The sequence below is a fragment of the Camellia sinensis genome, chromosome 5 (assembly GCF_055761805.1).
Source record: "Camellia sinensis isolate YWXY chromosome 5, ASM5576180v1, whole genome shotgun sequence".
In the NCBI taxonomy this organism is placed as follows: domain Eukaryota; kingdom Viridiplantae; phylum Streptophyta; class Magnoliopsida; order Ericales; family Theaceae; genus Camellia; species Camellia sinensis.
The window spans coordinates 206,129,908-206,155,431 of record NC_138965.1 but is presented as its reverse complement, the minus strand read 5'-3'; the positions used below and the strand labels follow the sequence as shown (position 1 = coordinate 206,155,431).

The 25,524-nt window shown below is 39.0% G+C and overlaps 2 protein-coding genes and 1 long non-coding RNA gene across 4 annotated transcripts; all 3 read right to left on the bottom strand.

The window, feature by feature from the left end:
• Positions 1–19,909, bottom strand: LOC145791162 (uncharacterized). 2 transcript variants are annotated; one of them, XR_014330931.1, is made up of 4 exons: positions 19,590–19,889; positions 760–855; positions 378–643; positions 8–264 (listed from the first exon to the last, which is right to left on the bottom strand). It is a non-coding gene; the product is annotated as an uncharacterized LOC145791162 (long non-coding RNA). The 2 variants fall into 2 exon arrangements; XR_014330930.1 differs by lacking the exon at positions 760–855 and having other exon boundaries at positions 1–264; positions 19,590–19,909.
• A 1,453-nt stretch (positions 19,910–21,362) lies between these two features.
• Positions 21,363–22,721, bottom strand: LOC114286742 (uncharacterized). The gene is made up of 2 exons (XM_028229968.2): positions 22,292–22,721; positions 21,363–22,132 (listed from the first exon to the last, which is right to left on the bottom strand). The coding sequence occupies exons 1-2, from the start codon at positions 22,719–22,721 to the stop codon at positions 21,363–21,365; spliced, it is 1,200 nt and encodes a 399-aa protein (XP_028085769.2).
• A 639-nt stretch (positions 22,722–23,360) lies between these two features.
• On the bottom strand, positions 23,361–24,369 carry LOC114286740 (uncharacterized). The gene is made up of 2 exons (XM_028229967.2): positions 23,808–24,369; positions 23,361–23,665 (listed from the first exon to the last, which is right to left on the bottom strand). The coding sequence occupies exons 1-2, from the start codon at positions 24,367–24,369 to the stop codon at positions 23,361–23,363; spliced, it is 867 nt and encodes a 288-aa protein (XP_028085768.2).
• Positions 24,370–25,524: the final 1,155 nt, after the last annotated feature.

Genomic DNA, 25,524 nt, shown 5'->3' with positions numbered 1-25,524 from the left:
AAAATAACACAAGCTTTGTCATGTCAGGATTTTGACTATGTAACACATTTTGTCTAGATTTAAACAATGAAATTTAGGTCCGCAATATTCATTCATTGGTTAATTGTAAGACAAGGTTTGCATGCTATTCTAAAATAAAACTGGAAATAATATATATGATTAGCTCTTAGTAGGTACCTGAGTAAGAGAGGTATCTTGTATCAATGACAAGGATCATGCTTGATGTCAAGCTGCCATGTCAAGAGGACTAGATGTTGTTGTGACCTAATCAAATTTGAACTATTTAATTTTACAAATACACACACATAGATATATGTATGTATATATATATGTGAAGAAAAACATTAATAACTTATAAATTCTATTAAAAAAATTACCTGGTTAGATGTGTTTGTCAAGTTATTCAGAGCATGCTGAACATAGGAAACTTTGGACCTTAGCTCCGAATTTCAGCTTCCATAGCATCCATTGTTGTGTCTTGGTTTGCTTTATGACCAGATGTATCTTTCCATAAATTAGACGTGGAGACACCTAATCCATACATGCGAACATGTTTTTCTTTACCCATCCCTTGTCCAAATGTATCATTTGGGCCCTCATTTGATAAATTTGTCTTTAAAGTTGTCCTCTCATTCATTTCATCCTATAAGGTTGCAATAAACATAAATTAATATATACAGTTCAATTAGTCAACACTATAATTTGGGAACTTTAACTAATCTACAAGTTCAAATGGACAGATAATTATTTGGTACATACTATCATTGCTTTCATTGTCTCAGGGGTTCTAGTCTCCTTTGTATAACATACTTTAAATATGTGAGCACGTGTTGGAGAGTGTCCCAACTTATTCTTCTACAAAATAATATATTCCAAAATATAAATTATATCATTCTGTCACATCATGCGTACATTATCATATTAAATATACAACATGAAAAGATTAATTAACCTGCTCCTTTCGAACACGTGGAAAACTTTTTGTTCCAGTAGTATGATTATACTTTCGCTGTGCACGACTTGCTTTGTTTTTATCACTTTGTGCCTAAAATTACAAATGCATAAATTAATGGTGCCCAAACTATAGCAAGTAAAAGAACATATAATGATCAAATCAAGTATATCTTTACTTCTTCGATGGCCCAATACTTAATAAGGTGTTCCCACTGATCAGCATATACTCTACTATCTTTATAATGCTTTTGTTGGTCAAAACTCAAGAGGTTTTTATAATAATCCAGTCTTTTAACTTCTTACCAGAGCACTTCATAACCCAATTCCTAGTTTGAATCATTGTGGTGTAGTTTGAAATGGGTAAACTTGTTTTGTTGTAGAGTCACACTACAAGAAAATCAATTTTTAGTTACGTTTACACTAAACCGCTACAATAAGTCACACTCAATTGAGTTTGGTAATTCATTAATTTCAAGCCACATTCAATTAAGATCATTGAAACTGTACGGGGAAGAAATAATTCTCCTCGTATAATCTTGTTAACTAAGTCCACGCTTCTCCGTACGACGTCGCTTTGTCACCTGAAAACACAACGTGAGCTAGCCGGCGGGTGTGTGCCGGAAACCTCTCCGATGCCTAAGTCAGAAAACTTGACAAATAGACAAAGCTCAATGTATTCAGGAAGCAAAATTGTATGTTGTGTTATGTTACCTCCTCCAAGGTGATGCTTGTGAGCTTTTATAGGTTTCGAGTGGCCCAATCCTAGTAGGACTTTTATTCCTCCATGCAGAGTCCTCCTAGGATTCATATTCCTAAAGGATAATGCTTATCCTTTTACACCCCCCCCACTGCTTAAACCAAGTGGGATGGTTTTCACCATGGCCGAACTACCATCCGACCGAGATAAACCTGGCTAAGCCACAAAGTAAGCCGAACTATCCTTAGTTCGGCCCTTCCGCTTATATTTCCTTATCTCGGTTTGTTCAACTCATGGTGTGCTTGGACCGAACCAACGACTTCGACCGGTATAACTCCAAAACCGGTATACCTCTAAGGCTGGTATAAATTCAAGAACGATGTACCTTCAAGACCGATCTAACTTCAAGTTTCTCCTGGACCGAAGTAGCTTAACAATTCACGAGCCGAAGTAACTTCATCTCTTTTGGCCGGAGTAACTTTATCTCCCTTGGGCCTGAGTAACTTTTCGGCCCTTTTTACTCAGTCCGTCACACTTTGGGCCATAAAGTCCGTCTCATAGCTCGGCCCAATTTTCACTCAAAATCACCCTCTCAATTGCCCCTTAATTCCATCTGCACAGCATGATTGGGATTACCAAGTGTCCAGCCGAGCTAAACGTTTTCAAGCCTTTCCAGCCGAACTAAAACATCGTTTTAGCCTATCCAGCCGAGCTAATTTTACTCCGGGCTGCGTTTTGTTCGGTCAAAAACGTCTCTTCAATCACGACTGTAACGCTTCCCTTTTCCAATGACACGTGGCGGGCTCTGATGGGCTAGGGGCAGCTGTCACGCCGCCCTCGTACTGCGAAATTTTTGAACAGTCCCGCCCTTTTTTGCCTCTCTCTCTTTTCACAAAACAACCTTTCCATTCCTGAATCATTCATTGTCGAATCACTTTCTCTTCTATTCTTCGTCTTCTCTCTCTGTGCCTCTACTTCTTCAATCCTGAGTTCGTGCTCTTCATTTGCTGTCACTGTTCACGTCTCCAGTCCTCTTTTCTTCAATCTGGTAAGCAAATCCTTTACCCTCCCCTGTTTTTGCTTTCGTATTTGGTGTATGCACTTTGTTTACTGTGTTTCCACAAAACATGTTCTTTCTTTTCTGCTTTGCTTCTTGTATTCTTATGAAAAAATTAGTAAAAACTCATGCGTGTATGAACTATTCTGTAGAAAACTGGTCTTGAATCCAAAATCAAGTAGCAACCGAACTAGGACACTGTTTGTCCTATATAGGTAGATCACTTTAGATTATAACCGAGCTACAATCTTGTAGAAATAGCAGCAGTTTCAGTAGGTTATCAACTCTTAAGTCACTCTAGCCGAGATAAATCCACCGAACGAAGTTTGAACTCCTTTGTTTAGGAACCTTGGTCTCAATCGAGCTAAGCCTTTGGGGCTAAGCCAGCTTTCCTAGTTTCTAAACCAAACTCAGAAAGCTGCCCCTAGAGGTTCAACCGAAATAACAAAACTCCTAGTTCAACCGACTTAGGCCTTTGGGGCTGAACCAGCTTTCTTAGTTTTTTAGGCCGAACTCAGAAAGCTGCCCCTAGACGATGAACCGGTCTAAAAATTGTTTCCAAAGCCAGTATGCCGAGATGTCTTCCAAGATTTGGTCAATAAGCACTTTGCTCAAACCGAGCTCCCAAACATTTTTGCTGAACCGAGGTAGAACCTGTCTTTAAAACCGAAGTAGGGCTCTTTTACCATGCTTTTAATTTGTGTGTCCAGTGATCTGTGCTTAACCCTTTTGTTTTCTACTTTGCAGACTTAGGTTGCCCAGGCACTCCTGCGTGCGCTCGACCGAGCTACTGGGCACAATATTTGCACTGAAATAACTTATTCTTAATTTATACGATAGATGGGGAAGTATAGATACCTAGTAGATACTCCGGGCGGCCTAGCCGAATTCAGGAAAGACTACCAAATCCCTGATGACGTCCAACTGGTTTTGGCCGAAAAAGACGTCATTCCCTGGGATAATGAGGGCTTCGTCCCCTTCACCTTTTTATCCATCATAGAAACCGGACTACGGTTTCCGGTTCAACCGTTGATTTGTGAATTTCTTAGGCAGACCAGACTATGCCCTACCCAACTCTCCACCAACTCCTACCGCATCATCGTGGGAATAGCCGAACTAAACCGAAGAGCCAGACTAAATCTTGGCCTGGCCGAAATTTTCCATCAATACTCCATCGGCTCAAAAGAGGATGGGTGGGTCTATTACCTTAGGATTCGCCGCCGCCGAGAGAAGATAGTTAAATATACACCGGACAAAGACCTTAATGACGACGATTTTTTCTGGGTCTCTGGGAACTTTGAGGATTTTCAAGCCCAAATTCCTGGCCGACCTATAAATTGGAAAAAAGGAGAGCCTGGTAATTTAACTTCGGTCTTCTTCCTTGCATTTTTTACTTCGGTGTTTTAATGTTTCAGCCGGACTAACAGTTGTCTTTTCTCGCAGATTTTGCCCACCTTTACTCTCTATACAGTTATCCAAACCTTGCAACTTTGCGAGCCGCACTAAGATATCCTGAACATAGCTGGGCCAAATTGCTGCAATTCGAGCCGACCTACCGATATAGTGGTCGCCGGAAAGCCAGAGTGACCAACTTTCTTCTTGAAGACGCCCCAGAACCGGACCCCACCTTGCCTGAGATCAGACTGATCCCACTGACAGCCGAAGAAGAGATGGCGAAAAAGAACAGAGTCAGGGCACTTTTAACCGAGACAACAAGGCCCGAAGTATCGCCACCCAGCCAATCGCAACCTGCTGTTGTGGCCCTCCCTTCTCAACAGCCGTCGTCTTCTCACCGAACCAAGCGCGCCCGGACTGCTGAAACCGAACAAATTTTGGTTGATGAAGCAGAACCCGCACTTCCACCGAGCTTGCCACCGAGCCCCCAACCGGAACCTTCTGACCGAACTACCGGCAGCTGGGCCCCAAAACTTACTTTCAACGACCGAGACACCCGAGATACAGATTCGGTTGTTGCTGAAAAAGACCACTTGTTGGCCCTCAATCTGGCCAAGGGTGTGTGCCTCCCCAAAGACATGGAGCACCACCAAAAACAACTGAATACCGAACTAAAGGCCATCCGGTCAACGACAAAATCCATGATTCTGGTAAGCAACTTCGGTCGTTTTGCTGTCTACTTTCTTTTTTCAACTTCTACTTCGGTTTAAAGGGAAATCTTTGCTTTGTCAGGCCCTTCAGAAAAACCAAATCACTCATAGGAAAGTACTGGAGCTCAGGAAAGTAACTAGGCAAGCAGCGGCAGAGGCTGAGGCAAAAGCGGCCGAGCTGGAGGAGGCCAGAAAGGAAATGGCCGAACTACGGGGTGAGGTCGGCAGACTGACCGGAATGGTTAGTTCGGCCGAAGCTGAAAAGCAGAAGGCTGCCATTACCCTGAAAGACAAGTATCTACGCGAGCTGGTGAAGCTGGAAAGGAGGAAAAATGCCGAAATATCAGAGGCAAAGGAGAGTGCAAAAGATGCCGAAAAAAGAGGCTTCAAGAAGGCGGAAGATGTATACGCCCAACAATGTGAGGCTGCCAAGGAGCTGTTCTTTAAGTGCGGCTGGAGGGGAGCCGTTGAGAAGCTCGGTCATGATCCTCAGACCGAGGTTTTCAACCCTCCAGCCTACTTCATACCGAACTCCCTGATGGAATACGCCAATGCCATGCAACAGCAGTTTCTTGAGGGCTCAGACTCTGATGAAGACTCTGCCCCTGAGGATACTCCGGTTGCGAATGTAGATCAGGTAGTTCGGTCGGAGCCCACGGTGGAAGATCTAACTATCGATCAACCAAGTGAAACCGTGGTTCCGACCGAAACCACTCTTGTGATTGAAAACGTCCTTCCGCCTGAAACCGGTCTTCAAGTTGATGCTGATGCTGCCTTTGACGCCGAAATTGAAGATCTTTTTTCTTGATTTTTTCTCTTTGTTGTTATCTTGTCTTTGTAACCGGGCTATGCCCTTCTGTAATGATTTTTCAATGAATGAAAAATTTGCTTGAACTTTTATTCCGGTTTTGATGTGTGCTTGCACTTGTAATGTCTTAATATTCCAACTGCTATTCCGGTTTTAAATGGTTTAACCTAACCATGCTTACCAGCCAACCACTTCTTAGCCGATGTAATTACTTCGGCTGAGGAGTACAAAGAGTAGATTTAATCCAGTCAACCATTCTTCAGCCATACCCATACTTCGGCTGAAGAGTAAATAGTTGGTTTAATCCAGCCAACCACTCTTCAGCCATACCCATACTTCGGCTGAAGAGTACAAAGAGTTGGTGTAATTCAGCCAACTACTCTTCAGCCATACCCATATTTCGGCTGAAGAGTACAAATAGTTGGTTTAATCCAGCCAACCACTCTTCAGCCATACCCATACTTCGGCTGAAGAGTACAAAGAGTTGGTGTAATCCAGCCAACTACTCTTCAGCTATACCCATATTTCGGCTGAAGAGTACAAATAGTTAGTTTATTCCAGCCAACCATTCTTCAGCCATACCCATACTTCGGCTGAAGAGTAAAGAGTTGGTTTAATCCAGCCAACCACTCTTCAGCCATACCCATACTTCGGCTGAAGAGTACAAAGAGTTGGTTTAATCCAGCCAACCACTCTTCAGCCATACCCATACTTCGGCTGAAGAGTACAAAGAGTTGGTTTAATCCAGCCAACCACTCTTCAGCCATACCCATACTTCGGCTGAAGAGTACAAAGAGTTGGTTTATTCCAGCCAACTATTCTTCAGCCATACCCATACTTCGGCTGAAGAGTAAAGAGTTGGTTTAATCCAGCCAACCACTCTTCAGCCATACCCATACTTCGGCTGAAGAGTACAAAGAGTTGGTTTAATCCAGCCAACCACTCTTCAGCCATACCCATACTTCGGCTGAAGAGTAAAGAGAGTTGGTTTATTCCAGCCAACCTCTAAGTTAGTTTTTTCCAGCTAACTTAGAACGATGTTTGGTTATTTCGACCAAACGTCCTGCAGCCTGGATCCTTATCCTGGGCTTAAGAAGGTTGTTGGTTTATTCCAGCCAACCACTCTTCAGCCATACCCATACTTCAGCTGAAAAGTATAAAGCGTTGGTTTAATCCAGCCAACCTCTAAAGAACAGTGTTTACATTGTTCCTATCTTTACTAAAGCTAACTTTTACAAAGAACAATTCATGCTGAAAAAGAGTCGCTTGTTTTATTGAAGGAAGAAAAAATTACATATTTTTGAAAAGGAAAAGCTAAAAGTAAAATAACTTGAGATTGGCCGTGTTCCATGGCCTAGGGATTGCTTTGCCGTCCTTGTCTTCTAGGTGGTATGCCCCTTTGCCTGCTAACCCAACCACTTTGTAAGGACCTTCCCAGTTTGGCCCTAACTTGCCATCTCCTGGTACCAAGGTGTTTCCCATTACCTTGCGCAGTACCCAATCGCCGATCTTGAATTGTCTTGGATGTACCTTTTTGTTGTATTTTCTGATTAACTCTCGTTGGTATGAAGCAATGTGAACCAGTGCTTTTTCTCTTCTTTCTTCCGCAAGGTCAAGTTCTAATGTTATAGCTTCTCCATTTAAATCTGGATCAAAATTTTCGCTTCGAATTGTGGAGAGGCCAACTTCTAGTGGGATTACTTCTTCTATTCCATAGGCTAAGGAGAATGGTGTTTCTCCTGTTGATCGTCAAGGTGTGGTGCGGTAAGCCCATAAAACATGAGGAAGTTCATCCGTTCACTTGCCTTTTGCCTTTTCTAGTCTTTTCTTTAGTCCATCCAAGACGACTTTATTTGATGCTTCTGCTTGGCCATTCGCTTGAGGATATGCCGGGGTAGAATTGTAGAACTCTATCTTGTATTCTTCACAAAAGCTTCTGAAGATTCTGCCGTCGAACTGAGTGCCATTGTCTGAGATTAGGGCTTTTGGTATGCCAAACTGAGTGATGATATTCTGTCAAACGAACTTCGTCACATTCTTTTCTTTGATTGATGCCAGTGCTTCTGCTTCCACCCACTTTGTGAAGTAGTCTGTTGCAGCGATAAAGAACTTCCTGTTGCCGGATGCTATTGGAAGCGGTCCTAGTATGTCCAAGCCCCACATTGCGAAAGGCCATGGGCTAGTCAATGGTAGGAGTTCTCTAGCTGGTTGATGTATTTGATGTGCGAATTTCTGGCATTTTTCACACTTCTTCACATATTTCTCTGAGTCTGCCTGCATGTATGGCCACCAGTAACCTTGTGAAATGGCCTTGTAAGCTAGCGATCTTCCACCTTGATGGCTTCCGCACACCCCTTCATGTATCTCGAACAAGAATGCTTCCACTTTGCTGGGATGGACGCACTTTAGGTAAGGCCCTGAGAATGACTTCTTGTATAATGCCAAAGATGGAGATAGCCAAAATCGCTGCGACTTCGCTCGTATTCTGTTGGCTTCTTTTTTTCTCTTCTGGTAGGATGTCATCTTTTAGGAACAGGATGATGGGATCCATCCAAGAGGGGCCTAGTTCTGTGCAACATACTTCTTCTGCTTCGGGGTCTTCTATGCTTGGTCTAGGTAGGCAGTCGATTAGTAGTGGATGAGGTATGGAGGAATCTGCCATTGAGGTGAAGCCTGCTAGTTCGTCTGCTCTGCTGTTTTCCTCCCTGCCGATTTGCTCTATCCTTACTACTTCAAATTTCTTGATCTCTGTTCTGACCAACTCTTGGTACTTGGCCATCCTATCATCCTTCGCTTCATAGTCGCCAGAAATTTGATTTACTACCAGCTGTGAGTCGCTGTAAACCATTAGTTCGGTGGCCTTCATGTAGCATGCTGATTTGAGTCCTACGAGAAGCGCTTCATACTCCGCTTCGTTGTTTGATGCTGGGAAGCCAAGGTTGATTGCTTGCTCTACAACCAGGCCGTCTGGGGAGATAAGGACTATACCAAGCCCTGCACCATGCCGGTTGGATGCTCCATCCACAAAGAGCTTCCACATCTCTCCAACGAATAACTTCCAGCACGTGGAGGGGTCAGATGATGTCGTGGGGTCAAGAATGGTGTTTTCTTCAAGGTCCATGCTTGCTGTCTGCCCTTCGTCATTTGATTGTACTGTTGGTGAGCCTTTGTTTGTTTCTTCCTTGTTGTTCTTAGTCTGGTCTGCCTTGGAGTTTGATTGAGTACCTTCTACTAGGGGTTGCGCTATTCCGACGTCAACTTCCGTCCCTAGTTCGGCTGCGTCAGTTAGGTCGACTGGGCAGACATGATGACTTCCAGGAGTAAACTCTGCGATGAAGTTTGCCAAAGATTGGGCTTTTATTGCGGTCCTGGGTTGGAACTTGATGTCGAATTGTCCCAACTCTACTGCCCACTTCAAAATTCGCCCAGAAAAGTTTGCCCTATCAAACAAAGCTTTTAGTGGGAAAGCTGTGAGGACGACTATGGTGTGGGCGTGAAAGTAGTGTGTCAATTTTCTGGAGGCCATCATCAAGGCTAGTGCCAGTTTTTCCAGTGGCAAATACCTTGTTTCGGCTCCCAGCAATGTCTTGCTGACATAATAGATGGGCAAGTGTTGAATTCCTTCTGCACGAACCAATACTGCGCTAACTGCGTGCTGAGAGACTGCCAGGTACAAGAAGAGTTCTTCACCAGGTACTGGAGTAACGAGTAGTGGTGGGGAAGACATATACTCCTTCAAGCTTTCCAGAGCTCGGTCGCATTCTTCATCCCACTCAAACTTGGCTTTTAAAGCTTGAAAGAATGGTCGTAATCTGTCTGATGACCTGCTTATGAACCGATTGAGCGCAGCTGCCATGCCGGTAAGATGCTGTACTTCTTTTACTGAGTTTGGTCTCTCCAACTCCTGGATTGCTTTGATCTGGGAGGGGTCTGCTTCTATACCTCGGTTGGTCACAAGGAAGCCCAAGAATTTGCCAGATCCTACTCCGAATGCACACTTGGACGCATTGAGGCGCAACTTGTGTTTCTTCAGGATCTGGAACATCTCGCCTAGGTCCTTAAGATGGTCATTCTCATCCTTGCTTTTGACCACCATGTCGTCGATGTAAGCTTCCATTGTTCTGCCTAACAATGGTTCAAACATCTTGGTGACCATCCGTTGGAATGTTACCCCTGCGTTCTTCAGGCCAAAGGGCATGACCTTGTAACACTATAATCCTCTTGGAGTTGTAAAAGATGTGACCTCCTGGTCTGGCTCATGCATGGCGATTTGGTGATAGCCTCTGTATGCATCTAGAAAGCTAAGTCGGTTGTGCCCTGCCGTTAGGTCCACCAGTTGATCTATCCTTGGTAGAGGAAAGCTATCTTTTGGGCAGGCCTTGTTGACTGTTTTGTAGTCGACGCAGACTCGCCATTTGCCATTTTTCTTTGGCACTACAACTGTGTTGGAGATCCATCTTGGGTAGTGCACTTCTCTAATTGCTCCTGCCTCCAGCAGGTTGCCTACTTCTTCTGCCACTATTTCGGCGTGGTGGAGTGCCGATCTGCGTGTGCGTTGAATGACTGGTCTGGCGGATGGGTGGACATTAAGTTGGTGACTGATGAAGTTTGGATCAATGCCTGGCATGTTGTAGGGCGTCCAGGCAAACACTTCGATGTTAGAGGTCAAGAATTCCAAGACCTCTAATCTCTTAGCACTGGACAACGATGAGCCAAGCAAGAAGAACTTATCCGGGTTCTTCTCATCTATTTTTACTTCCACCAAGTCCTCCACCGCTTTCTGATCAGCCTCTTTACCGACGTCCGTGAATAGTTCATTACTTTCTGGTTCTTCCACCGAATGAACGTATCCTTTGGCAGCGCGGCTGCCATTTACCGTAGCGAAACATTATTTTGACATGATCTGATCTCCATAGACTTCTTCAATTATACCGGTGTCGTTGGGGAACCGCATTACCTGATGGTATGATGACGCCACCGAACACATGGCGTGCAGCCATGTTCTGCCCAAGATGATGTTATAAGTGGAGGAGACCTTCAACACCCAGAATTCCACTTGTTTTGTCACGCTTCCTGCTCTGACTGGAAGAATTATCTTGCTGACAGGCCATTCTGGCATGGAGTTGAATCCAATCAGGGGAGACACGGCTGGCGCCAAGTCTTTGTCTTGTAGCTTCAGTTGTTTGAATGTTTCGTAGTACATGATCTCACATGAACTACCCTGGTCAATCAGAATGCGCTTGACGTCAAAATCCTTGACTCGGAGAGTGACGACCAAGGCATCATTGTGGGGGCAATATATTCGATCTAAGTCTTTGTCCGAAAAGGACATGACGTTTTTTGTCTCTGTCTTTCCCTTCTTAATGGCAGGTTGGGCACTTTGTACTTCTCTAAAGTGCTCTGCCTTTTTGATTGATCCCTTGAGCTCGCATACACGCTCAGGTTCAAAGATTCCATGTATTACATTGATGATGCCTTGTGGTGGGGCGTCGATCGGCATCCCATTGGGGTTATTATGATCCTGGGGGGCTGGCTGTGTCCCTCCTTCAATGTATTTGTCCAAGTGGCCTGCTGCCACCAGTTCTTCCAAGTGCTGTCTCAGTGGCGTGCAATTCTCAGTTCGGTGCCCCTTTTCTTTGTGGAAGGTGCACCGTGATCTGTCGTCATAGTCTTTCTGAGCTTCTCCCAGCTTGGCTGGCCACTTGATGAAAGGCTCATCTCTTATTTCGCTCAGAATCCGATATATCAGTTTCTTGAACACCGTGGTTATGGCAGTACGGATTCTCAACCATCTTTTATCAGGGTCTTCTCCGTTATCTCGTCTGCCACGTCCGTTTTTGCTCTGTCGATCTACTGTATTGACCTTTGCTGAGGTCTTCTTTTCTGGTACTGCGGTCGCACTAGATTTTTCTTTGGCTCGTGCGCCATCCTCTTCTACCCTGATGTGCTGATGCACTCTTTCCACCAGGGCTTCCATAGTGAGGGGTGGCGTCATGGTGATCGAGTCCCTCAGTCTGTTCCCAACTGGAAAGCCTCTTTTATACTGTGCAATGGCGAGATTGGTGGGGGCAGTCCCCAATCTGATTGAATGTCTCCCAGTAGCGACTGTTGTAGGATCTTAGGGTCTCTTTATCACCCATGTCGATGGAGAGTAGCTGATCGATCTCCACCGGGGTTTTAGTGTTTTTTCGGAACCTTGTCACAAAGGCTTCTGCTAATTGTGCCCAAGAGGCTATGCTGCCTTCTGGGAGCTTCTCAAACCAAGTCAAGCCTAGGTCGCCAAGACTTGATGGGAAGAGTATGCACATTAAGGCCTCGTTTCGTCTGTATACAGCCATGACTTGGCGGAAGTGGCTCAAGTGTGAGTACAGGTCCGTCTTCCCTTCATATGTGGTGAATTTCGGCTGAAGGAAGCCTGATGGTAGGGGCGCGTTTTCGATTGCTGGAACAAACGGTGAAGTCTGCAGTCTTGCTAATGTCTTGTCCGTCGGTTCATAGGCAGGGCGCGGTATTGGCATTCCAACCTCGACGCTTCCATGCGTCCGAGGAGCCAACCGCTGCAAGGCTGAAATTCTATGTGGATCCCTTGCCCTGGCATCCTCCTTGCATCGTGCTTTCTCTTCGAGCACGGTTCGTAAGTCGGATGATCTGGGTAATTCCGTCTGTTTAGATCTGGTTTGGTGCGAATGTGAGGGCCAATATGTGCTTCCTTCAGCGTATGACCTTTCAGATCTCGTCCTCTCAGACCTGGAGTGACGAGTTCTGGAAGACCAGGATTGAGTGTCGCCTGTCCTGAGGCTTCTGTTTTCTCCTTGTGAGGGTGTAGTATTCCTACTACGATTTTCTGAGTGGCGAGGGGGCATCTTGTTTTTGCGCCCCTCTCCTGTCGCCACTTCTTTTTCTACATCTGGCGTTTCAAGGCCTCCATGTCCGCCGCCATCTTTCTTATCAATTCGTCTTGTTCTTTCACGCGGTCTTCCAGAGCTTGAGGGTCAATCCTCCGTCTTTGCCTGTCTGGACTTTGTGAATGAGAGCGATGGGGGCTGTTATTCCGCCTTCCCCTAGCATCCCTCCTGGAGGTATGTCGTTGGGGCTCCAAGTCCGCCATGGGAGGGACAGAAGGTAATCCTTCACGCCTTGCGCCCCCTTCTGGAGTTAGTCCGTCGACGGCGGACTGCGGCAATTCTTCAATGTGTGCCATTGAATGAGAAAAGGAGAAGCTTAGTCAAGAGGTTTCGTTCTGTCTGTCTTTCCCACAGACGGCGCCAATTGTACGGGGAAGAAATAATTCTCCTCGTATAATCCTGTTGACTAAGTCCACGCTTCTCCGTACGACGTCGCTTTGTCACCTGAAAACACAACGTGAGCTAGCCGGCGGGTGTGTGCCGAAAACCTCTCCGATGCCTAAGTCAGAAAACTTGACAAATAGACAAAGCTCAATGTATTCAGGAAGCAAAATTGTATGTTGTGTTATGTTACCTCCTCTAAGGTGATGCTTGTGAGCTTTTATAGGTTTTGAGTGGCCCAATCCTAGTAGGACTTTTATTCCTCCATGCAGAGTCCTCCTAGGATTCATATTCCTAAAGCATAATGCTTATCCTTTTACACCCCCCCACTGCTTAAACCAAGTGGGATGGTTTTCACCATGGTCGAACTACCATCCGACCGAGATAAACCTGGCTATGCTGAGCCACAAAGTAAGCCGAACTATCCTTAGTTCGGCCCTTCCGCTTATATTTCCTTATCTCGGTTTGTTCAACTCATGGTGTGCTTGGACCGAACCAACGACTTCGACCGGTATAACTCCAAAACCGGTATACCTCTAAAGCCGGTATAAATTCAAGAATGATGTACCTTCAAGACCGATCTAACTTCAAGTTGCTCCTGGACCGAAGTAGCTTAACAATTCACGAGCCGAAGTAACTTCATCTCTTTTGGCCGGGGTAACTTTATCTCCCTTGGGCCTGAGTAACTTTTCGACCCTTTTTACTCAGTCCGTCACACTTTGGGCCATAAAGTCCGTCTCATAGCTCAGCCCAATTTTCACTCAAAATCACCCTCTCAGAAACCAAGTATAATCATGCCTCTAACCTTAGTAGTCTTATGTGTTCAATTTTTGTATATGATTTGTTTAATTTTATAATTTAAAGGAATTTTGGTTAATTGCTGGGGTCACGCAAAGGTTGTCATATGGGTCAAGTTATGTAATTCAATTTTATTTGTGGGTCTTATTTAGTTTCATGTAGGTTTTAGAAGCCAAAAGTTTAGTAGTTTTATTTATTTATTATTATTTAGAAATTTCTAATTGGTAAATGAATTTGTATAAACTCATGTAGTGCATTTAATTGAATATTATATAGAATAGTTTTGGTAGAATTATTTCCAGCAAATACGCTTCTTTTGAGAATGTGTGATGCAGTCAAACCTAGATGTGATGCCTATGGACTCTACGAGTGACTCCTAAAACTATCTTCTCCATGTCATTCCTTTGTTGAATTTTCTACACTTTAATAGTCCAATCAGATTTGTTTGCATTCAATTCTCTAAGCCTAAACCTATCCTACCGAATTCCTTAACTGAAACTGATCAGCCCCAAATTTTTTTCTTTTTCCTTATTTAATCAACCCTAAAACCCTACCTTTTTGTTGTCACATATAAACCTTAAAAGCATAGGTTTCCTTCCATATTAATTTTGGGCTCATTCTTAGTAGGCGAGTGATGTTTACTCCTATATTAATTGTAACAACCCAGATTTTTAATTATTCTGTAGAATTTATACTAATATTATTTAATCTCAGCTCGAAAAATATATAATTTATTATATATTATTATGCGTAATTTTGTAAAATAATATAATTATTTAAAAGTTCAGGAGTCATAATAATAATAATAATAATAATAATAATAATAATAATAATAATAATAATAATAATAATAATAATAATAATAGGTGTGGTATTAAAATAAATAATTAATTTTCTGTTGGTATACGATAAAGTATAATTTAATTAGAAATTAAATTATTTATATAATTGTATTAAAATATTAGATCAAATGGTAATTATCTTAAATATCTATTAAGGATAAAAACGAATCTATATAATTAATTATCGTATCTGTGATTGAATCTGGAGAGGGATTCGGCCTGGCCACGTGTTGGCCAGGAGATGGTTTCACCTCCCTATATAAGGAGGAGGTGCCTGGAAAGAAAGAAAGAAAGAGGAAAGAAAATAAGGAATTGTGGAAATTAAAAGGGTCTTTGATAGTGGAAAGGAAAAGTAAGGTATTAAAGTTAAGATATTAAAGTTAAAGTGAGTTATATTATACTTTGAGTCACCAAAATGTATTTTACGTATGTTTTAACTTACCAAAATCTATTTTATACAAGTTATGTTTTTAATAAAAGTTATGTTTTATAAAGGTTTCAGTTACGTTGTTTATCTTCTGAACCCTATTTGCTTAAAAGGAAACCCATGGATATGTTTGTTTATATTTTAAAGAATATTTGACTATGACCTTATATACAATTATGTTTTGTAAGTACCATCACGGGAGTCCCATGCCATGGGGGACTTAAATAACCATTGGTCTCTGTTTGGTTACTTTGTGGCCCTCTGATCCATTGACCTCTGTTCTGTGCGGAGCTAAGTGCTACGCTATTGTGGGAGCAACCTCTAGAATCTGTACGAGCCACCTCTTGAATCCGTACCTCTGTTCTGTGCGGACCAAAGTGCTATGCGGAGCTAAGTGCTACACTATTGTGGGAGCCACCTCTAGAATCCGTACGAGCCACCTCTTGAATCCGTACCTCTGTTCTGTACCATGGTTATGGTGATATATTTACATAAAATATGTATTTCAGTTTCTGCCACTTAAATGATTTGTTTACATAATCTCAATTTTGGTACTTAAAGGATTATTTGTTCCGACTAAGCTATCTCAAATGTTTTGGCCTAACTAACTATCCATGGTTATTTCGTGTCCCTTATACTCTTAGTATAATATTTCTCACTTTGTCATGTGCTTATAGTTGTTTACCAATTTTCAGGAGATAATGCAATTCAAAAATAGTTTTTGGAAAGTCTTAGACGCGGGACTGCGGAATAGACACACACAACACTTTTGTTGATATTTTTCTATGTAAATATCGACCTTTTTGGTCAATAAATTTTGTAATAAAAATAGAAGCTCCAGTGATTATTTTGGTACCCTTGTTTAATTTTTTCTTCCGCTTGCGTTTATTAATTTGTTTAAGAATTGGCCGGAGGTAATCTCGGTTACTGGCCATCACGATGTTTAACCCTTGGGTACAGGGAGCGGGTCGTGACATTAAATATGCAATCACTTGTGGATCCAAATAATGCAGATGTTTTGAGGCTGTTTTATCTACTTCTGTGAGACTACAACAGACCAGTGCATAAATATATAACAGTTCAAAAATTAAACAAAACAGTTGTGTCTTTAAGGCAAATGGCTGGATGGTGCTAGAAAAGTCTTTCCTTTCGATCTACGCCTTCTTAGTGCTACATGTCTTAAAAAGGCCTCTCCTATGATTGATAATGTATGCAATTTCTTAAGTGTGTTCCATGTACACTTTTTGAGCTCCTAAAACATATATTTTGATTATTTGAAGTCTTTTCCCATTCTGCAATTTTATTCATTTAGAAAGTGTCTATGTTAGGCTTTGCATTATAGTGCAGACAAGCAATCTTGTGTTAAGCTGTAAAGTGAATAATACTAATAAAACATTGATCAATTGGCAACAAGAACTAGGCCTAATCCTAATCCTAATCCTATTTATATGGAGTCAGCAATGGGAAAATAGTGAAATACATGAATGAATTCTGTTTGGTACAGGGCTTGAAAGGTAATGATAAATGATTGTAGACTATGAAGCACGGATACTTCAAATAGAGTGACGTATATGTATCGTATCCGTATCGAATACCGATACTCCTTGGATACTCGCGGATACGTATCAGATACTTATTAAAAGTATCGGATACTTCTTAATTATTTTTTTATCAATTTTGGAGTATCGGATACTTAATTTTGAAGTATCAGATGCTCCAAGTCATGTTTACTTGTTTTATGAAATTAGAATTGTAGCATTTCTTGCATAGTAATATAATATAATATAATTGCAAGTATAAATATAAGAATATTTTTCTAATACTTCATTAAGTTCTTCGATAAGAAGAGCATAGTGAGTTAAATAATAGAATTTATCAAATTGATGTATCCTAATTATCTCATGTATATCCCCTACAACTACATAGAAAGTAAGAATTAACAAAAGAATATAACAATGGTAAAATTAAATATCAATAAATAAATAAGCAAGTAAACTTAAATACAATATTTTCAACTAGTGTCAAAAGAAAAAGTGTAGGGACAAATTATGAATTGTTCTATTATTATAATATAAATATATTAAACTTGATATTGAAATGAAATATTTGCAAGACCTATTAAAAATGGAAAATTTAGCTATAAACCCCCTTTACCTTCCTTTCATTGTTAAAAGGACTAAGAAAAAAATTATACTTTCTAAACCCCTTTATAATTATAAAGTCTTGCATAAAGGACAAAATTTATTATTTAAATATTTTATATGACTATTATACCCTCAACTAATTCAACTATTATAAAGTCTGCATATATAATCAGCTTCATCATCAACTGTATCATAATCACCATAGTCGCGTCTTCCAAGCTCCAGCAAAAGATCGTCGACAAGCCGTCGTCGGCAGTGGCTTAGTCCTCTCTTCATCTTCATAATCAGCAACGTCATCGTCATCACTCTCCTAGCCAAGTCCGGTCAGTTATCAGGCGAAACTCCAGCGATCAACAATGCCGAAACCGATCTCTACGATGAACTCATCAAGAACATCGGGAACAAAATCAACTACGGGCCGAAAAATTGTCCTCCGGTACCGGAATCGAAGGAGATCGTCTACAAGAAGAAACAGATCGTCTCTGAATTGATCGTTGTTACTCCGAAGAGCAATGAATTGATCGCTGAAACACAGATTTGAAAGCTCCAGTTCCTGCCTCTCTCCCTTCTAGGAGGCGACAAAGGCATGTTTGGTGGAGTTGTTTGGTTATACATATTTTTTTAAACACAGATTTGAGTTTTGAATATATATATATATATATTTGTGTGTATGAGTGTTGTTGAACACATGTATTCTTTTCATTAAGATTTGTGATTGTTGATCGAGTTTTAGAAGTTTTTCTTCTCAATTAGATATGTTGATTTGTTTATTAATTTGTTTTGTTTTTATTTTTGTTTGTTTTTTTTTTTGTTGTTTTTGATCTAATTTCATTTGACAAAACCAGAGTAAAATTTTACTTTGGCTCTATTGCTCTGTTTTTTTCATTTGACAGAACCAAAGTAAAATTTTACTCTAGTTCTATTGCTCTGTTTTTTTCATTTGACAGAACCCGAGTAAAATTTTACTTTTATACAGAGTAAAATTTTACTTTTATACAGAGTAAAATTTTACTTTTGTATAGAGTCTAACAGTTTACTAGTTTTTCAGAGTAAAATTTTACTTTTATATAGAGTAAAATTTTACTTTTAGCTTCAGAGTCTCACAGTTTACTCGTTTTTCAGAATAAAATTTTGCTTTTATAAAGAGTAAAATTTTACTTTTGTGTAGAGTCTAACATTTTACTAGTTTTTCAGAGTAAAATTTTACTTTTATATAGAGTAAAATTTTACTTTTAGCTTCAGAGTCTCACAGTTTTCTCGTTTTAGAGTAAAATTTTACTTTTGTGTAGAGTCTAACATTTTACTAGTTTTTCAGAGTGAAATTTTACTTTTATACAAAGTAAAATTTTACTTTTAGTTTCAGAGTGTAACATTTTACTCTTATTCAGAGTAAAATTTTACTTTTATACAGAGTAAAATTTTACTCTAAAATACACAGTGAAGATGGCTTAATAGGAGAACTGACAGATATGAGGGTAATATAGTAAAAGAAACAAGTTTTAAAATATTAGGAGGTTTTGAAAGTACTTATATAATTCTTGTCCTTTTGAAAGACAAATTAGATAGTGAGGGGGCTATCACCAAATCCCCCATTAAAAATTTAAAAAGTAAACAAGCTACTAACTTAAATTAATACAAAATTCTTAAAAGTTAGTATTTTGCATTATAAAATTACATTGTGATTTCTCAACGTTCTTTAGCTTATGTGTAACTCACTATTAATAATTTTAAAAAATATATTTTTCACAAACGTATCCTAACCGTACCGATATCCTATTATTTTAGGTTTTGTCGTATCGCCGTATCCGTATCGTGTCGTATCCATATCTATGCTTCCTAGATTGTAGATGTCACATTCTCACCTCTGTGCTATTCTTTGTTTCTTTCTAAAGGAAAAAAAGAAACCAGAATATGCTTCCTAGCTAGAATGTTAATAAATTGTATTCTTGAGAAACTCCATCCTAGTGCCATGGGCAATTTACTCTGTAATCTGAAATAGACATGTATGTTTGGCTTATTCTTTTTTTTCTTAGTTTGGTTCCAAATGCATACTTCTTGATACAATGTGCATCTAGTATAAAATCAAATATCTAATAGAAAATCCACAGCCACATGAACATTGAACAAATATCTAATATAAAATCAAAACAAAATCTAATAAAAGGAATTTTTTTTAATTTTTTTTTCTTATTCATCATCCTTACAATAGAAAAAAAAAATAGAGAGAAAAATAATTGCAAGATCTCACTGAGACATTTAAACAAACACTAGCATGTCATTATACAAAATCACAACATAAATACAATAAAGTAAATCACAATTAACCCTTGATATTAAAAGATGAAAATTAATACATTCATGGGTTAAAAGATTAGATTTTCATATTGTATCAAGTTTTATACGAAGATCATAAATGAGAGAGAAAAATAGAGGTATTCTGTGTGTGAGAATGAGAAAGAGAGAAAGAATACCTAATAAACTCAGTAGATTGTAGAAGATGAAAAAACTACAAATTTGTGATGTAGATGTTAGATAAGAGTGACGTGAAAGATGCATAATGAAAAACCCTTGCTTCATTATTTTGCTCCCACCTCTTTATCCCGCCAAAACTGATTTTGCTTCACCAATTTCAGATTTGTTCGACTTGTGGATTGGGTTATCGAACTCAAATTTGTTGGATTCGTGTATTGGATTGCTTCACCAAAATCAATTTTGTCCCACAGCTACTCTAATTCATTTGGTGTAGTTTAGTGATTTTTTTCCTTTGCTTTCCTGTAAGTCTTAGTTCCCCTATTTTTATCAAATATATATACATATATATATACTAGCGGCCGGGCACACGCGATGCGTGTGCAAACTCGTTTAAAATTATAATATGATTTTGATATTATTTTTTCTAATAATATACATATAAACCATATGAATAATTATGTGCAATGTAACATTTGATATTAACGTATTTGATAAATAAAACATATGCACATTACAATATGTACACGTGTTTTAAAAATTGAAATATTTATTAATCTTAACTAAAAAAACTATACAATAAAAATTCATATAAAATCTAAATTTGATAACATAAGACCGGAGATCCTGCAAATCCTGCAAATATATATATATATATATATAAGATATATTTATCATAAGATTGCTAATAGTATACATTAATTAAAATTATATTTTACGTTATGAGGCATAATTATACATAAGTTTGGTTTTATAATTGGCTTATTATGTATAAAGGCACAAAAGGTAATTATTGTGTTAATTTTTTGTAAACAAAATCTAAAAATTAAAAACTTACATATCGACATAGATTGACATCGTTCATATCAAATGTCACGTTCAATGATCTCTTCAAATTGTTTTGATGCAATTTTTGCCATAGATCTATGACAACATTAAACTACAAAAAATAAGATGGAATTGACCGAAAATGAAGTACGTAACTTTAGTTATACATACAAACCTATAAGTAGATTACCTTGTAACAATGTTGCACATTTATTTGTAAGCTTTCAATTTTTGTATCATTCGTTGCCTATAAAATTGAGGAAAAATATCTCACTTCCTTGTAAGTTGATTGTTTGACAAATTTATAAAATCTAAAATTAATTTGTAAATTCACAAATATGAATATATGGAGCGTAGTAGTAAAGTTCATAAGACTTGATCTTTACCACATACATGTCCATATTGTCTTTGCTGCATATACTTGCTCTATCAGATATGATAGGATTTCTATAAAAAGATTACAATAACTATTAGCAAATGTAACATATTGAAATTATTCATATAAAATGCCACAAACACATTATCATACCGATGTTGTCGTTGCCTCAAAAGCTCTCGCACAATTAATTTTCCCAATTGTTTTTTATCAACTTTAATAAAGACCTTTCATCCAAGACTGTATATGGAGAACTGTTTGACCTACATTAATTTAAAAACTATTGTCAAACTCAAAATATATGCGAATATTGTCAGATTAAATAGCAAAAATTTTAGAAACGTTATTTTTTGAACATAAGTGAAGCCAATGCCTAATTTTTAACTTTCTTATATGCAACCATATTTGCTTCCTCTTGATAATTCTCCCAAAGCTGAAGTAGCTTTATTTTTTCAAGTATTCCTATAATCAATAATTATATGAAGATATATTATAAGTATATTAATTGTAGATTTTAAGAAATGACATAATATAAGTTGAATAAGAACATATTTAGTATATACCTCATGTATCAATAATTTGGTAACAAAACGTCTTTGTAGACTACATTGCGGGTGTACACTCCTTCTTCATTATTAACTGAACCCTTTTTAACCATGACTTTCGTTGTTTGATCTGACATCCCTCGAGATAAAGCAACATATAGTTGTCCATGACTAAATACCTGATCCGGAAGGTAAATTCCCACATGTGCAATTGTTTGACCTTGTGATTTATTTATTGTCAAAGCAAAACTAAGGCGAACTGGAAATTGTGTGCGAGCCATTTCAAATGGAAGTTTTAAGTTTTCCGGAGCCTTTAATGGAATGCGATGTAGGAAAACTCTCATGCCTTTGAAATGTCTTGTTAAAATCTCTGAATCTATGAAATTATCGTTCAAAGCTCGACACAGTAGCCTTGTGCCATTGCACAAACCAGAAGAAGGGTTAAGATTCCTCAAAAGCATAATTGGGGCTCCAACTTTCAAATGCAATGCATGTGGGGGCATTCCTCCTGGTGAAATAGAATTTAAAAACTCTTGTTGATACAAATTTTGGGTATCATTTTCAACTTTATCAAATGAGTGGTACACTCTTGATTCTCCTGGAAATCTCTGAATGATTTTCTCATTGAGCTTGTCGACATCTTCATTGCGAGGAGTTATTATGTCCGTACTAACCATATACTCGGCGTCAAAAGAATGGTTTATGATATCAGGATAAATTTCTTCTAATAGTTGAACTATTGATTCTTCACCATTCCATGGTATTGCCATCGATGTTGGTACTTTGATCATTTCATCTATAATGGTAGGTTATACACCATTTCCAATAAATAAAATAAATTCACCAAACTGTTGGTCATTTATAGAGCGCATGTTTTGCTTTAAACAAAGTATTTGAATGTGACTCCAAAGAGGTGATTTGACTATCGATGAAGCAATAGTTTCAGCTTTTGTACCTTTAGGAACAATTGGAAGTACTTGTCGAAAATCACCACCAAACACCATAATTTTGCCACCAAATGGATAATCAACACCAATGATGTCTATGAGTGTTCGATTCAAGGCTTCAAAAGCATAACGATTTGTCATTGTAGCTTCATCCCAAATGATGACTACTGCACGTCTAATCAGTTCTGCCAAATCTGATTGTTTAGTAATGGAACACACGAACGAAACCTCTAGGTTTAAGGGGATCTTGAATCTTGAATGGGTTGTCCTTTCACCAGGTAAAAGTGCAGCTGCAATTCCAGAAGTTGCTGTTGCAATGGCAATTCTCCCTTGACTTCTCACTGAGGCCAATAGTGCACGATATAAATATGTCTTTCCAGTTCCTCTTGGGCCATCCACAAAGAAGATTGCACCAGTATTGCATTCCACAGCCTTCATGATTGAATTGAATGCTCAGTGTTGATCACTATTTAATGTGGCAATAGAATTCCAGTCTTCTCGAGGAGTTACAATGGAAAACTCATCTTGTATGATCTTTGAAACTGTTGAATTATCATCCAAATTCATTGTCATCTCAGGTAAATCGTATTCTGATATGTTCTTATTATGCTATAGCAGGAGACGGTTTATATCTTGCAAAGTTTTGTTAAGGATATACATATTATTCATACTGTTTGAAGATATGTAATCTTCAATCAAGTAAGGATAAATTTCACCCCACAAACTTCGCACCCCTGTTGGCATACAATAAACCAAAATTGTAACGAACAATCTCCTTAAAGCTGATGGCATGTGCATGGTTACAGCTTCTAACAAGCATTGTTGTATGCTATCATCATGCTCTAACAAACCGTGATGTTCAGTTGCCTGTTTAAAAGTCGGGTACGCAATTCCATTTACCATTAACGAATGATCAAATGATTTTGGTCCTCGAATATGATTGAGTAAAATTCTCAAGTAAAATCTCTCCCCTTCTGATGGCAAAACTGTGTAAATTCTACCAATTACTCTTTGATGGTTCAATCTCGACTGCCAAATCTTTGCGCTATTGCACTATCTATAGTGTTGCGGTATCTCTCAATATAAGTATCGATTTGCAGTTTCATCATCAACATTTAATTGAAAGAATTGGGTAAGCATTGTTCTGGAATAATACTCATCGCCTAAAACATTTGTGATGTCTTGGAACGTATAAAACCTCACTTGCTGCTTATTTGGTAACTGTATTTGGAGGCGTTCTACGCTAGGAGTCATTTTGGTCATTGGGAATTTGAATATTTTCCACAATGCTTTTGGAGCACAAACCCATCGTCCATCTATGAACTGTTGTACTTCGTCATAATTAGGACCTTGACGAACTTCTAGTGCAACACGGTCAGACCCTTTATAAACATATTTGTATAAATACATCACACTTGTAAACACTACTACAAATTTCAAGATTGATATGACAATCATATTTCAAAAGCAACAATGGGTTGTATGGAATGACCCAACTATTATCCACCAAGACGCTTGGATTACTCTCTGAAGGAACTGACTCCCCTTTTCTTCTTCGATAAACAGGATATGAATCGTTTCCAAGTGTAGTAATTGAAGAAAATGGCTTTGGGAAACGTCTTTTGCACCGACCATTTGTCATACACGGGGACCGTTCATTGTACATTCCACATGGGCCATGTATCATGTGTTTCAGAACTCCATTGTATAATCTAGGCTCTAATCTCTTGTCTGGAATTTCAACTCTGAGAATGTTATCATAATAATCAAGAGTGCGTAACTTATCATTTTCATCCAAAATAATGACAATGTGGGCATGTGGTAAGCCTCTTTTTTGGTACTCAATAACATATGGGTATGCCAGAACCTTCCCGAGTACATGTTTTGTAAGAATGTCGGTCTTCATCTCATCAAATTTTGAATGAAATATTCTTGTTAGCAAATCAGGACGATCATGTGGTGACTGTCCAGGTAGCAACTCAGCTTTAATTTCAGGCCAATTTGGATTGCAGGTCATCGTAAGGAAAAGATCAGGTTTTCCATACTTTTGGACCAAAGCCATTGCATCTTGATATCGCTGATACATGTCTCATGGGCTACCAACAAATGACGATGGCAATATTGTTCTACGACCAACATTACCTAAACAAATATTTAACAAAAGGAAAAAAGAAATTGTATGTATGAATGTAAACAAACATGCGTACATGTAATTGTAATATCGTACGTGACAATTTGTACCTCCATAATTTTCACCAACATGTACTGCATCTAGAAGACCTTGATAAAAATCTGCTCGAATGTGATTCTGATGAGTACGTATCCATCTTAATTTGTTGGACTCAATCTTCACGTAATTATCTACAACATATTGTTGTAAGAGACGACCTCCTCGAAGAAAAAGAGACAGATCACCAGGGCGAATCTGAATTTATAGTATTTCAATACTTATAAATAATTGAAAGTAAAGATTTTATACGAAATAATTATAGATTGAATAACTTTGACGAAGTAATTTTTTAATATTATTTATACATCGTTACCTGTAGCATATAAGAATAGAAATCACAACATGTTACTTTTCTGCCATTATTACTTCTGGTATTTGCATCAAATCCATATGAACCGTAGGGTAACAACAGAGGATAATGTAATGGATCATAGTATCCAACAATATCAGAAATATTTAGGAGGTGACCACTGGTTGATTGGACAATGATATCTCTTGGTTTTAAATTTCCAGCTTCTTCGCCACCTACTAAAACTGCAGCAACTTCAGGAGCAGTAGGAAGTTTGTATTAGGGCCTATTACGTGGTTGCTCTTTGATTTGAAGTCTGCATTCATGTATGTCTGGACGCTGAGCCAATTGGCGAAATGTGTGTACAAATGGATTATGAGTATTTAAAATATTCTTTATCTTGTCAAGCAAATCCAAGTGCAATTCTTCATTTTCAAACATTCGATTCTCATTCTCGTGGTCAATGTCATAAACATACAGTTGCAAATATCTCGGTCTGTCGCTAGAATTTGGTAAGAGACTCCCAATCTTATGATATATGGCTCCTTGCGCACGAAACGTGTACACACCTCGAGTTCTTGTTGCTAAGTTTTCATCAACATGAACACCCATTGAAGTGAATGAGAAAACATGATTGTAGGCTCAAATATTTTGTCTGAAATGATGACCTTCCACTATTTGGTCAGAGAAAATATCAATCATCTCATTTGGAGCTGTTACTG